Source organism: Staurois parvus, unplaced genomic scaffold (genome assembly GCF_062004578.1).
Source record: "Staurois parvus isolate SC_StPar_1 unplaced genomic scaffold, SC_StPar_1.0 ptg000147l, whole genome shotgun sequence".
NCBI classification, from domain to species: Eukaryota; Metazoa; Chordata; class Amphibia; order Anura; family Ranidae; genus Staurois; species Staurois parvus.
Genome location: NW_028317943.1, coordinates 7,179,684 through 7,193,319, shown reverse-complemented (window position 1 = coordinate 7,193,319; position 13,636 = coordinate 7,179,684). Strand labels below are relative to the sequence as shown.

General features: G+C 42.6%; 1 protein-coding gene across 2 annotated transcripts in view; it reads right to left on the bottom strand.

Annotated features, from left to right (window-relative positions):
* Positions 1-13,636, bottom strand: part of TMEM117 (transmembrane protein 117) — a 330,502-nt gene that overhangs the window by 253,680 nt on the left and 63,186 nt on the right. For both annotated transcript variants that reach the window (XM_089674007.1, XM_089674008.1), the window contains exon 3: positions 9,067-9,199. In XM_089674007.1, coding sequence (XP_089530133.1) covers positions 9,067-9,199 — 133 coding nt within the window. The remainder of the gene's footprint in view (positions 1-9,066; positions 9,200-13,636) is intronic.

Below are 13,636 nucleotides of genomic sequence, written 5' to 3'. Positions count from 1 at the left end.
GCATGGCACTGCAGGAATCAGTGGGGCCAGACACACAGCTGCATCTATAAATTAATATGTGCACTGCGTTTACAAAAAAAAAAAAAAGGGACACAGCTGCATCTGGGGTCATATATATCTGTAGATTATACACATGTATGTATGTTAATGTATGTCAACACATTTGTAAGCGTATATGCATACATGTGTAAAGTCACTAGAAGAATTGTATAAATGTGTCCAAACATAGGTTAGGAGCAGGGCTGCTGTTAGAAACCGTGGGACCCCACACAGCCAACCTTTCAGGGCCCCCCTTTCCAAAAAAAATATAGTTTACTATGCTTCATTTATGAATGTACGCAGTTAGTGATTGGTACCAATCACTCATTGTGTTCATTCAGGAAGGAAGGGGCTTCCAGACCCTTTCCCCACTCTCCATCCTGAAAGATCTTATTTTCTGTTTGCAGCTGCTGAAAGGAGAGCAGCAGGGCAGCACTGTGGGGGTGAGAGCAAAAAGGGGGCCTGGGCAGCAGGGGGGTAATTACCGGAACCGATCCCCTGTATGGCTTTCTCTGTAGCAGCTGATCAGATCTCCCAGCTAACATCGAAGGAGGAGATAAAAAACTGTCCTGCTCTGCAACTTGGATCTGAAAACCCAGGCTAAGGGCAAGTAACTTAACCATGTAATCTTCTTCCTAATTTTCTCTTTGCTGTGTCTTTATATACATATATATATTTTTGTGATATCTCTTTGTAAATATTTTATTGCACCTGTTTGACTCTTTTAGTAATAAATCTTTCTTTCTGAAAGTGTTAAACTGTTTTTAAGCGCTTACCTGCAATTCACGAATTCCTGCCTTTTGAAGAGATGCTACTGTGTTTGTTTACTCCCTGCCCAATTGACCATATTGGACAGGTGACTTTTCAATCATTATAGTGTATTTCTGACTGAGTCCATCTTCTCTGTACATTTCAAGACGGTGGTGGCAGTGTGAAGGGTTAGTGCGTAATTAACCCGACCCAGTAACAAGCGCATTCAGGCTGCAGGCACCGATTGTAGCCCATTAGCTGGACAATCGCTGTGCAGGGTGCAGCTGGGTGGGGCCTTGTTACGCGCGTCACACCGCGGTTTTAGATCGGCGGGTCCTTCGGTCACGAGTTTGGTGAGAAGGTCTGGGGTCTGACACCGTGGGCGTGACGTATTACTGTTAGTCGCGGTCGTGCGATTGTTGCATGTTGGTGGCGGCGACCGTGGATCCGTGACATATTTCAGATTTCAGCTGCAGCAGCTGAAAGCCAGCAGGAGGGAGAGGAGAAGAAGCCATCTTTCAGCTGCTGCAGAGAGAGTCATACAGGGGATTGGTTCCAGTAATTACCCCCTCCCACCATACCAATCACCCTCCCTGCCTACATCCAATTCACCCAGCTGCTTGGGCCCCCTGCTGGCTTGGGCCCCGTACATAAGGACTGGTGGTACCCCCTTATCCACGGCCCTGGTTAGGAGCATATCATATGCAGGATCTTTTGCTAGAACTGAATAAGTACCTGTGCCCTGTGCAAAAAATACACATATGCCCAAGTAAATGAGCCCAAATAGGTGTTGTATTCACAAATGAGGAGCAAGGAAAAGGTATCGGACGTCCTGAGTAGTTCGATTTTTTTTTTAGGCATTTTGAGCATACCCACAACTGGTTAAAGAGAATGTGTCACAACTGGGTTCATGCAGAAATCTAAATAATGAGTCTTTATTATAAATGTTCAGGTTTGCTTATAAAAAGCTTTATATATCCCCCTTACCTAATATTACTTTTTTCTGAGCCTGGTATTTCAGCTGGAGTGTCAGGTGACTGCCTGACAAGTTACTGACTGCCACAGGCTGGGCTCACACACTGCACACTTAGAAGACGAAAGACCGTATGTGAGATCAAGCAATTGATAGGCAGCAATTTTAATAACGGTGTTTTACTGCTAAGTTTTTAACTTTGGAAAATGTTGCTTTTCAGTGACTTTCAGGCATCTGTAATCCTGCCAGCAATTACTGTATATTATGCATTTATAATTAAATATGAACCACTGAAAGTACAACTCAAAATCCCTAATTGTGCATATTGAATGTACTTTCTTTCTTTATTGCCATCAAAAACCTAATTAACCTAGGTCAATGTTGCAAGTATTTTTAATGTAAACCTGTAACTTTGACAAGCAAATCATGTTGTCAATCCAGAGGCACAGCAAAACGTCACATACACTATATTGCCAAAAGTATTGGGACGCCTGTCTTCACACGCACATGAACTTTAATGGCATCCCAGTCTTAGTCTGTAGGGTTCAATATTGAGTTGGCCCACCCTTTGCAGCTATAACAGCTTCAAATCTTCTGGGAAGGCTGTCCACAAGGTTTAGGAGTGTGTTTATGGAAATGTTTGACCATTCTTCCAGGAGCGTATTTGTGAGGTCAGGCACTGATGTCAGACAAGAAGGCCAGGCTCGCAGTCGCTGCTCTAATTCCTCCCAAGGTGTTCTATCGGCTTGAGGTCAGGACTCTGTGCAGGCCAGTCAAGTTCCTCCACCCCAAACTCGCTCATCCATATTTTTATGGGCCTTGCTTTGTGCACTGGTGCAGTCATGTTGAAACAGGAAGGAGCCATCCCCAAACTCTTCACACAAAGTTGGACGCATGAAATTGTCCAAAATGTCTTCATATGCTGATGCCTTAAGCATTCCCTTCACTGGAACTAAGGGGCCAAGCACAATGCCTGAAAAGTGACCCCACACCATAATCCCCCCTCCACCAAACTTTAAACTTTGCACAATGCAGTAAGGAAGTACCGTTCTCCTGGCACCCGCCAAACACAGACACGTCCATCGGATTTCCAGACAGAGAAGCGTGATTTGTCACTCCAGAGAACACATCTCCGCTGCTCTAGAGTCCCGTGGTAGTGTGCTTTACACCACTGCATCCAGGGCTTTGCATTGCACTTGGTGATGCAAGGCTTGGATGCAGCTGCTCAGCCATGGAAACCCATTCCATGAAGCTCTCTACGCACTGTTATTGTGCTAATCTGAAGGCCACATGAAGTTTGGAGGTCTTTAGCTATTGACTCTGCAGACAGTTAGCAGCTTCTGCGCACTGTGCGCTTCAGCATGTGGAGACCCGTTCTGTCATTTTACGTGGCCTACCACTTTGTGGTTGAGTTGCTGTTGTTCCCAGTTGCTTCCACTTTGTTATAATACCACTAACAGCTAACTGTGGAATATTTAGTAGCATGGAAATTTCACAGATGTACCTATTGCACAGGTGGCAACCTATCACGGTACCACGCTTGAGTGCACTGAGCTCCTGAGAGCAACCTACTCTTTCACAAATGTTTGTAGAAGCAGTCTCCATGCCTAGGTGCTTGATATTATAAACCTGTGGTCATGGAGGTAATTGGAACACCTGAATCAAATGATTTTGAGGGGTGTCCAAATACCTTTGACAATATAGTATATTTTGCCTTGAAAAGGTTGCTATAGTCTAAAGGAGATATGCTCAATGCTATGAGCCTGTGCTGGGTTGTGGTCAGGGATTTCCATAACTTCATGCACACGGTGGCTTTTACAAACGCTATTCTCCAGGCAGAAAAGCAGCTTAAAAAAACACACCTAAGATGCGTTAATTTATTTCAGTGGCCAAAATATTAAATATATTTTAGCCATTGCAATGAAAAAATGCAAGGGCACTAAAGACTGGGCATGTTGGTCACAGATATGATCAACACTGACCACATGCTCTATTAATATCCTCACTATGGAATCAGCTTTCAAAATGGTGATAAGATGGTATCTTGTCCCTTCCTGTTTAGCCCTTCTCCGTCCATCCGCCCCTAATATTTGTTTCCGAGGCTGTAATGTACCAGGCAATGTTCTCCAAATATGGTGGACATGCCCCATTCTGGTCTGGTTCTTAAACTACTCCAATCAGTACTCACTTGCCCCTTTCCGAGAGACCCTTGGTATACTCTCTTCCATTTAAAACCTCTGAGCATATCTAAACACCAATATAAATAGGCCACCCACGTACTATTGGCAGCCAAACAAACCATAGTGAAAGCGAAAACAGCAATTTGTGTCTTTTACGGAAGTTTATCGCCGGCTAGACTTTTTTCTAATAAATGAGAAATTGTCTAGTATCCTTTCTGACACCCATGAGAGATTTCTCAAAACCTGGACTCCATGGATCTAATATGCCCATCCTTAGATTTCAGCGAACAGCTTTACCTCCCTTTAATCTGTTTAACCCTGCAAGTAGAATTCAGACATTCTAGATGTCCATTCTCTCAAACCTGCCTCTATCTTTTTCTTTTTCTCTTTTTTTCTCTCCTCTTTTGATTTGTTTTTTGGCTCTCCCACGGGGAATGCCCTACAACCTACAAGAGTCCTGTAAGTCTCCTAGTTTGGAATATATTAGTATTTCTTAAACGTTATACGCTTTGCCTAGTGTGGGTGGTTGAGTTACTGCCAGTCTACCTTTTCCATGCTCTGGTTAACCAACCGAGGCAACAATGTATGTCTTATTCTCAATTTCTGATAAATTGTTCTGAATGTTACCTGTTTTATTTAGATTGTTGTTTGAAGTTACGATCCTGTTTTTGTACTATTATGTGGTTGACACTGTACTTTGTACTTTAAATATACCAAAAATCAAGTAAAAGTTATTGAAAGGAAATTAAAAAATGCTCAAGTGCTAAATACATTTAGCACATAGGCGCGTTTACCCCCCATTTAGGAGCATTTTGGTGTTTTTTTTTCTGCCAAAACGCTTCTCTTTTGAATGCACAAGTAATGGATTTTTTTCTGCCACTAAATGTCCCTGCCTCTGAACTGCTGCAAATGCCAATGAGTGCATGGGTGCGTAGGCTAACATGGGATGTTTAGAGGCAGAAAAAAAAAAGTGAAATGCCTGTAAAACAGACTTTTTTGAGCTTAGGTGTACCTGACGCCTACAAGTTCCACAAATCACTTACAGTCAGTTACAATTTTGAATGCTTTCCATTCTACATTTTGTTATTGTAAATTGTAAAGTTGTAGTTTAGCCATTAATGAGACCAAACACTCAAACTGCAAACACTCTGCCTGCCTTCTTAACAACTGTAGGGTTAAGATACTAGTCACACGTGGTGTGCATTATTTTCTGACTCATTGGGGTTAATTTCCTATAACTGAAGAATGCAAAATCTGGTGTAGCTCTGCATAGAAACCAATCCGCTTCCAGGTGTTTTGGTAAAGCTTAAATGAACAAGCTGAAGTTAGAGGTTGATTGGCTACCATGCACAGCTGCACCAGGTTTTAAGGGCCATACACACATAATAAGAAAATCAAACAAACCTTTCTCTATGACGAACGATCAGACGATTATCTAATTGTTGCTATAGTACTTTCGACAGCCGATTCTGACTTTTTGAATGAAAAAAACTGAGGGTGCAAGCTAGACATTTTTTATCATACGTGAATACAACCTTTTAATTTTCATTTAATTTGTACGGTAATTGTACTGAAATAATTGAATAGAAAAAAACGTGCATGATCACAAGCATGGGACAACCTTTACTTCCTCTTCTACTACACTAGTATGAAGCTAAGTTTGCCTTTGTCAAATGAGGACGAGTCAATTCCATTCCAACTACATCATGATAAGCACTTTTGTGGTAAAACGAATGAACAGTCGTCTGACTTTCTCATAGTATGTACTAGGCTTTACACTCTCTAGTTTTAGTAAATAACCCCAATAGAGTCTGATTTACTAGAGCAGGGGTGGGCAACTGTGGCCCTCCAGCTGTTGTAGAACTACAAGTCCCATGAGGCACTGCAAAATTGACAGTTACAAGCATGACTCCCAAAGGCAGAGGCATGATGAGACTTGTAGTTCACCAACAGCTGGAGGGCCACAGTTGCCCACCCCTGTACTAGAGGATGGCTACTCTCCAATAAGAAATATAAAAAAATCAATATGCATACCTAATCATGTATGACTGACATGGATAGTGTACAGGAATTCCACATTTCAAGGCCATTTCCCTAATTGATTATAGTATTCATCCAGCTCCCATATCCCATAGCTCTCTGCACCCAATTTAAGTTCAATTTGCAATCAGTGGTGTATTTAGGTTTTGTGCTGCCCTAGGCAACACAAACATTGGCTCCCCCCCCACAGAGAGACCCTAACACCAACCAACACCCCCCTTCCCCACGAAGAGAGCCTGACAGTGACCAACAACACCCCAGTCCCCCCACCCAAGAAAGCCTTCCACTACCACCACCACCCATACAATGGCAACCCCCCCCCCCCCCCCACCCGACAAGAGATAAGACATTCACTTTCACAGCTCCGGACATCCCCAGGAACAAGAGTCAGGCTCTGCATACACCATAAAGTAGCCCGCAGCTTCTCTCGGATCCCACCTGATCTCCCTGCAGCGTGTCCCTTCTTCCTTTCCTTTTTTCGGGGGACAGTGCTGCCCCCTGAAAAAATTCTGCTGCCCCCCTGAAAAATGCAGCCCTAGGCAAATGCCTTGTTTGCCTTGTGGTAAATACACCCCTGTTTGCAATAAAGCATGAAAAAGATACCCTAGACTGTTGATTAATCTGGAACAAGTGACTGATACTGTGTGCCTGGCTGCCCCTGCACTAACCTGAGAAAATAACCTGTGGCAAATCAGCAGGCCATTTTTGGGGGTGAGTGCTACACATCTAAGTACATTATTAGTTTGATAATTATTAATATGTGTACACTGAACTAAGTTTCTTATGTTACAATATATACTCTTTGTACCAACGTCTTCATTATCAATGAAATCTGATTTGACTAATCATGTATGATCGAAAAAAAAACAGGATTTTTACTAGCACATTGGTTGAGGTGAACACAGCTTCATTCTATTTACAAAGCTCAGTAAACATTCACTTTGCAATTTGAGCAGTCTTTGTTCTTTGTTAACCCAATAGATTTGCTTGGAGCTGTGTAGCATTGCATAGTTAAAAACAGTGCCTCTGTACATGATGGGTAAATATGCTGTCCCCAAGTACATACTGCATATAATTACAAATTATAAATACATTATTTACACAAATCATTAACAAACATTCATTTAATAATATTTACATGAAATTGCAATGACTGCATATTGTGTACCTCCCTCCACAATGAAAGACTATATTTTCTCTTCTTTAAAGCAGTATTATTCCAAAAACAAAAATCGAATATACAGTGGATATAAAAAGTGCACTGTTAAAATGTCAGGTTTCTGTGATGTATAAAAATGAGACAAAGATAAATCATTTCAGAACTTTTTCCACCTTTAATGTAACCTATAAACTGTACAACTCAGTTGAACAACAACAAACTGAATTCTTTTAGTGGAGGGAAGTAAAAATAAAAAACTAAAATAATATGATTGCATAGGTGTGCACACCCTTAGGGTCCTTTCACACGGGCGTTCTGTTTTTGTTTTGTTTTTTCATCAGTTCCATCATGTTTTTTCAAAGAAAACACAGGTGAGCTTACATCCGGTTTTTCATCCGTTTACATCCGTTTTTTCATCCCATTACATATGTTTTGGTCCGTTAATACCCCGTTCACATCAAGCCTGACTTTGTAATCATGCGACTTTGAAGTGGCATGATTTCAAAGTCGGATGATATGCCGATTTCAGGTGCGATTTGCAAGACATCTGAAGTCAATTCACAAGAGGAAATAAATAATTAAATACATGCGGTAATTAAGTAGTGGTCCAGGCAAGCGGTATGTACTGTATCTGTCAGTACTGTCATGGGTTGTAAGGAATGGGTGGCCGCTGAGTTCCTAACAACCTATAAGTCATCAGCTGTCAGCGGAGTTCCCCACTGACAGCTGAATGTAAAAAAAAATTGCTACCAATTCAAAAATAATTAAAAAAATGGCGAGGGGTCCCCCCCCCTCCATCCATACCAAGCCCTTCAGATCTGGTTTGGATTTTGAGGGGAACCCCCACGCCAAACTTTAAAAAAAAAATGGCGAGGGGTCCCCCTCCTAAAATCCATACCAGACCCTTATCCAAGAATGCAGCCCGGCACGTCAGGAAAGGGGTGGTACAAGCGAACGCCCCCCTCTCCTGAACCATGCCAGGCTACATGCCCTCAATATGGGGGGGTGCTTTGGGGCAGAAGCACACACACAGAGCTTACTGTGAAACAGCACATAGTTAACCCTTTGATTGCCCCTCATGTTAACCTCTAACCAAGTCAGTTCCCCCCCAGTGACAGAAAGCCTGCCGCAGTCCCGCTATAAGTTGCTGATTGCTGCCATTACTAGTAAAAAAACAAATTCCAGTACTGCCTACTATCTATACTGCCATTTGTAAACGCTATACCTTTCATGTAAACCAATTAAGTTACACGTATTGGGATTTTTTCTAGCATAGACATGTAGCAGAATACATTTTGGCCTAACTTTATGACGAAATTTGTTTTTTACATTTTTTTTGCTGAAAAAATTTAATAGCAAAAAGTAAAAAATATTGTTTTTTTCTCAAAATTGTCGGTCTTTTTTTTTTTTATAGCGCAAAAAAATGTACAGGCAATCCAATACCACCGAAAGAAAGCTCAATTCGTAGGAAAAAAAATGATGTAAATTTCATTTGGGTGCAGCGTTGCATAACCACGCAATTGTCAGTTAAAATAACGCAGGGCCGTAATGCAAAAAATGGCCTGGTCAGAAAGAGGGGTAAATCCTCAGGAGGGCAAGTGAATAATGTAAGCACCTCTGATGGTGTTAAATGGTTTATCTCAACCCCCTAACTTCCACTTTTGCTGGACAGTTTGGTCTGCTAAAGGAAGCTGAAAAATAAAAGAGTTACTGACTGGATCACCAGGTGAAAATAAGGGAAAACGAATGCAGCCACCACATCTAAAGATTGGTAAGCCACAATATCCAACATAGTGCATTTTTGTTTTTAGGTTTAATACTGCTTTAAGAACAACATGTTGACAAATGTAGCTGGAAAAGGTATAGAAAGTCATCTAACAAAACCAGCATAATTCCATTAAACAAAAGCTACATTTCAAACTTACCTCATATTTCCTGCCATAAGAAGGCAAAGATTGTAGATATGTGAGAAGATGAAGAGGAAAAGTATTGTGCTGAAAAACATTGTCATCCAAGAGCCATGATCCTCTCTAAACACTTTAAGGCGCAGGAAATGACCTGTAACAAAAACCCAAAGTTTAAAGAAATTTGCTTTAGCGGTAAAGATGAATGGTAAAAATGATGTCATGATATTAAATATTTTGCAGCTTAGTGGTCAGCACTTCTGCCTTATAGCACTGGGGTTCTCAGAGTCCCATCCAGGACATTACCTGCATGGAGTTTGCATGTAGTATATATGTGAAGTACAGACCTTACATTGCTCCTTAAGGACAGGGACTGATGTGAATGAACACTATGTAAAGCACTGCATAAATTGTCGGTACCTGTAATAAATATGTTTAATATTACTTATATATTATGATGGTCATTGTTATTCCTTGTACAACACTTTTTTTTTGTTAATTTATTTTTATTTTGAATTTATCACTGAAAACAACAGAAGAGCATAGAGGTTTTTTTTTTGTTTTGTTTTTTACTGCAGTCCCTCTTTTCCACCTGCTTGTTGTTGTGGTGAAATGGATAGGAGAGGAGTAACTGGAATAAGTTAAAGGGTAAGCAAATATTATCTAAATAGAAAAGGGGTATTCTTATTTAACTAGTTGCCGACCGCTGATAGCCGGCCTCAGTGCCCTGATGATCGGTGCCCAGCAGTGCCACCCACCAGTGCTGCCCACCTGTGCCCAGCAGTGCTGCCCACCTGTGCCCAGAAGTGCCACCCACCTGTGCCCAGCAGTGTCCATCAGTGTAGCCCAGCAGTGCCCAGCAGTTGCGCCAGTCAGTGCCCAGCAGTGCCGACTATCAGTACCCATCATCAGTGCCAGCTCATCAGTGCCCAGCGCAGTGGGTGCGCTCCCATCACAAAGACAGGTACATATATGCGCCCCCTGGAAATTTTACTTTGCCTGCTGGAGGGACAGTTATTTTGGTAATCTGAATCTCCAGCAAGTGGCTGAGGATCCTGATTTTACCGCCCACCCCATGCTGGCGCCCTAAGGCAGCTGCCTAAGCTGCTTTGTGCTGGCTCTGGCCCTGCTCGTGCATAATTTCTGTTTTTGGAGAATTCCACTCAATTCCCTCAACCCTATCCAAGTTCTCCACAAAATAAAAACAACAAAAAGAACATCCCTAGATTGGTTGTTGAGGAGAGGTGTGGGTGAGATCATGCGCCTGGTTGTGGGTTCATCCACTGGGGAAGAACCTGGGCATATTTCCAGCGGCTCCTATGGGAGTGAGCGCTATAAGTGATAACAGACAGAGAAGTAAGAAGTTCCTTAAAGCGGAGTTCCACTCACACTACAAAAACTTTAGCTGCTGACTTTTGAAAAACAGCCACTTACCTGTCCCATGATCCTGCGTTGCTCCGCCGCACCCCATTTCACCGGCCTTCCTACATTCCAGGCACCGGCATCTTCAGTGTGGGCTCCCGCCTGTGACAGCTTACGGCTTCACAGCCGGGTGCCCACTGCACATGCGCGAGTAGCGCTGCACTTCCAGAATGGCCCCATAGTCTTCTGGGACCTTCACATGTCACGGGGAGGGAGGGTAAAAGGGCAACTTCCGCTTTTGATCACCTGTCAATTTCGGGTACCTTTTCCCCAAAGGTGCCAATCCTTAATGGGGAGCAGGGGACCAATCTTTAAAGCGGAACTTCCCCTTTTGGGTGGAACTCCGCTTTAATAAGTGAAGTGCACCTGCTGCTCTATGGAAGGGCAAGGTATGCTGCAATGAAGACTTTTTCATCCCACTGGCTAAGCAATCCATCTATGACAAGCCTACGTCATGTCAAAATGTACTCCACTAGTATCCTTACTCTGGCACAGAAAGAGCCTTGACACTGATCGTCAATTCACATCAGCATATTTTAAGAGACACACCTTTGGCCATTTTTTTTTCATTTTTTAATATAGATTTTTTTTTTGCTTCCACACTGCCTTCACAATGCTCATAGCTCCATTATCACCATGTGTATGTGATTCACTTTTGGTCAGATTTTAAAAGAAAATTATAAAAAAAATAGATGTTTTTTCATTTCTATTGTGCCGTGTCCTCTGACTGCAAGTTCCAGAGTCACAAGTGACCTTGCTTTTCAGTTATGTCAGGTGCTCTGTTATTTAGCCTGTAGTTGTACAGCAATGCCCCACTCCTATTACAGCTGAGTGAGTGTGTTTTAATAGGTAGTCACATGCTACAAAACTCCACTGCTCTGGTAATAAATATATTAGGTATATATAGAAATTAAATGCTACACCTGCCTTTTATTACATGCATCCAAGCTACATACTGTACATTATGCAAATAAAAAGTCAATGTAATACTCTTACAATTAGATGTAACAAGCTTAGTATTGCATCAGTTTAAGACAGTCACCTTATTTGCCTTCTAATGTTACATTCCTCAGTTTGTAGGTTCACTAGACAATTACTCTCAAAGAAGTGTGATCACAGCCACAGCAAAATATGCAATAGTTATGAAGCCCAGAAACATAACAGGTTTTGTATATTGTGTTAAGTAATTTATCAAGGTAGAAACAGTAAGTGCCATCTTAAAGAAGGCTTAAGAATCTTATCCCAGCACTTGCTGTTTCCAGCTTTCAATGCTGCTGGCTCCTGCTTTCCCAGTGCTGCATCCCTGAACTCCTGGTCATCACAGGACAGAGTTAACAGAGGACAACACAGTTTGCAGCCAGTTTTTTGCTAGAAGAGATGTAGGAGAAGGAGGAGGGAGATGCAGGGGAAAGCCTTGTCATAATAGGTGAAAGGGCTGTGTGCCTATTGATGCACACAGTGCAGGGAGACACAACTCTAGTCCCTGCAGACAATGGTGACCCCATAGGATGCTACAAGAGAAGGGAACCACCCAAAAACAGGAAACCTGTGGCAGTGATTATGGCATGTTCTCGTTTTGGATAGAGTAAATAAGGGTTATGACCCCTATCAGGTTTTTTTTGTGTGTCTGATTCTATTTGGGAGATTTCCCTTCTCTTCCTGTCCCACGGCCAAAACAGGCTTTTTTCAAATTCCTCCAAGGTAAGGGAATCCCTGGTTGCCATCATATTCTCCAGTGTCCCTGTTGGATAAGGTGACCAGATTTTCAAAATGAAATCTGGAGACAACCTACTGACCATGTCCACTTTTGCTGGGGGTGGGTCAGAGATTGGGGGTATCAGCAGCATGCAAAGCAGGCTACACCATATGTTGGGTGTGGCCAAACTGTGCTAACAGTAGAATGGACTTAAAGGGCTATGTTTTAAAAACACCTGAGCCTGCTTTGCTCTGGGTCAAGGGTGTATAGCATGATTGGCAGTGTGCCTTCCAACAAAATTTCCTTCCTTCCTCCCAATACAATCCCTACCAAAAACCAAATTCAGCACAAATTTCCTCTTCCCTGAATTGTACTCACAGGACCTTGGCATGGCATTGCTGATGAGTCCGCACAGTTCTCCATCTGCTGGTGAGCTCCCTCCCCTCATCTCCAGTGGTAGGGCTTGTACAGAAGGCACCATATACTTCAGGACTGTCAGCATCCTTTGGCATCACATAGAGCATATCACCTCTCTATCGCCCCACTGCTTCGCTCTGCACAGGCATTCACCAATACGCTCATGTGACTGGTTACTTGCCAGGCTACATTTAAAGGTGGCTGCCAGCAGAAAGCTGTCCAGTCACAATCCAGTTCAGTATAGTAATGGCATAATATGCCATTGGTGTCTACTCCTCCTGAATAACTTAACCGCATAGCACCCCTTCCTTCCACTACATTAAAACACTGTGCACGGGGCAACTGCTCCTCCTGAATGCCCACCCACCCCCTTGTCCTGGCCTTGTAGTGTATTGTTAACGTATCGACTGCAGTGTACACTGCAGTTCACCATCACAAGCAAGAGCAAGGCAACAAATCATCCACATCCTTAGAAAAGAAAGAAAGAAAAATAAAAACCAGACTTAAGCTCAGTCTCAATATATGAATTCTATTGTGTATCCCTTAAAAAGGTAAGAGACCCAGTGAATAGTTTACCACACATGAAAACTGTTTATTGAAAAACTGCACTGTATAAAATCCTACTGTCTCTACATAAAACCATAATTGGCCAATTATTTAAAAAAAAAAAACACCCATAGCTAAGGACATTGAAGTAATGTGGGGGGACTCTGGGAACCCTGATGTAATGTGGGGGGACTCTGATGTAATTCAGGGGGACTCGAAGGACCCTGGTGTAATTTGAAGGGACTCCAAGGACCCTGATGTAAATGCGGAGGAACTCTAGAGACCCTGAAATAATGTGTGGGGACTCTGGGAACCCAAATGTAATGTGGGGGGAGTCTAGGGACCCTAATATAATGCAGGGGGACTCGAAGGACCCTGATGTGATTTGGGAGGACTCTGTGGACCCTGATGTAATGCGGAGGAACTCTAGGGACCCTGATGTAATGTGCGAGGACTCTGATGTAATGTGGGGGGACTCTGGGGACCCTGATGTGATGCTAGGGGGACTCT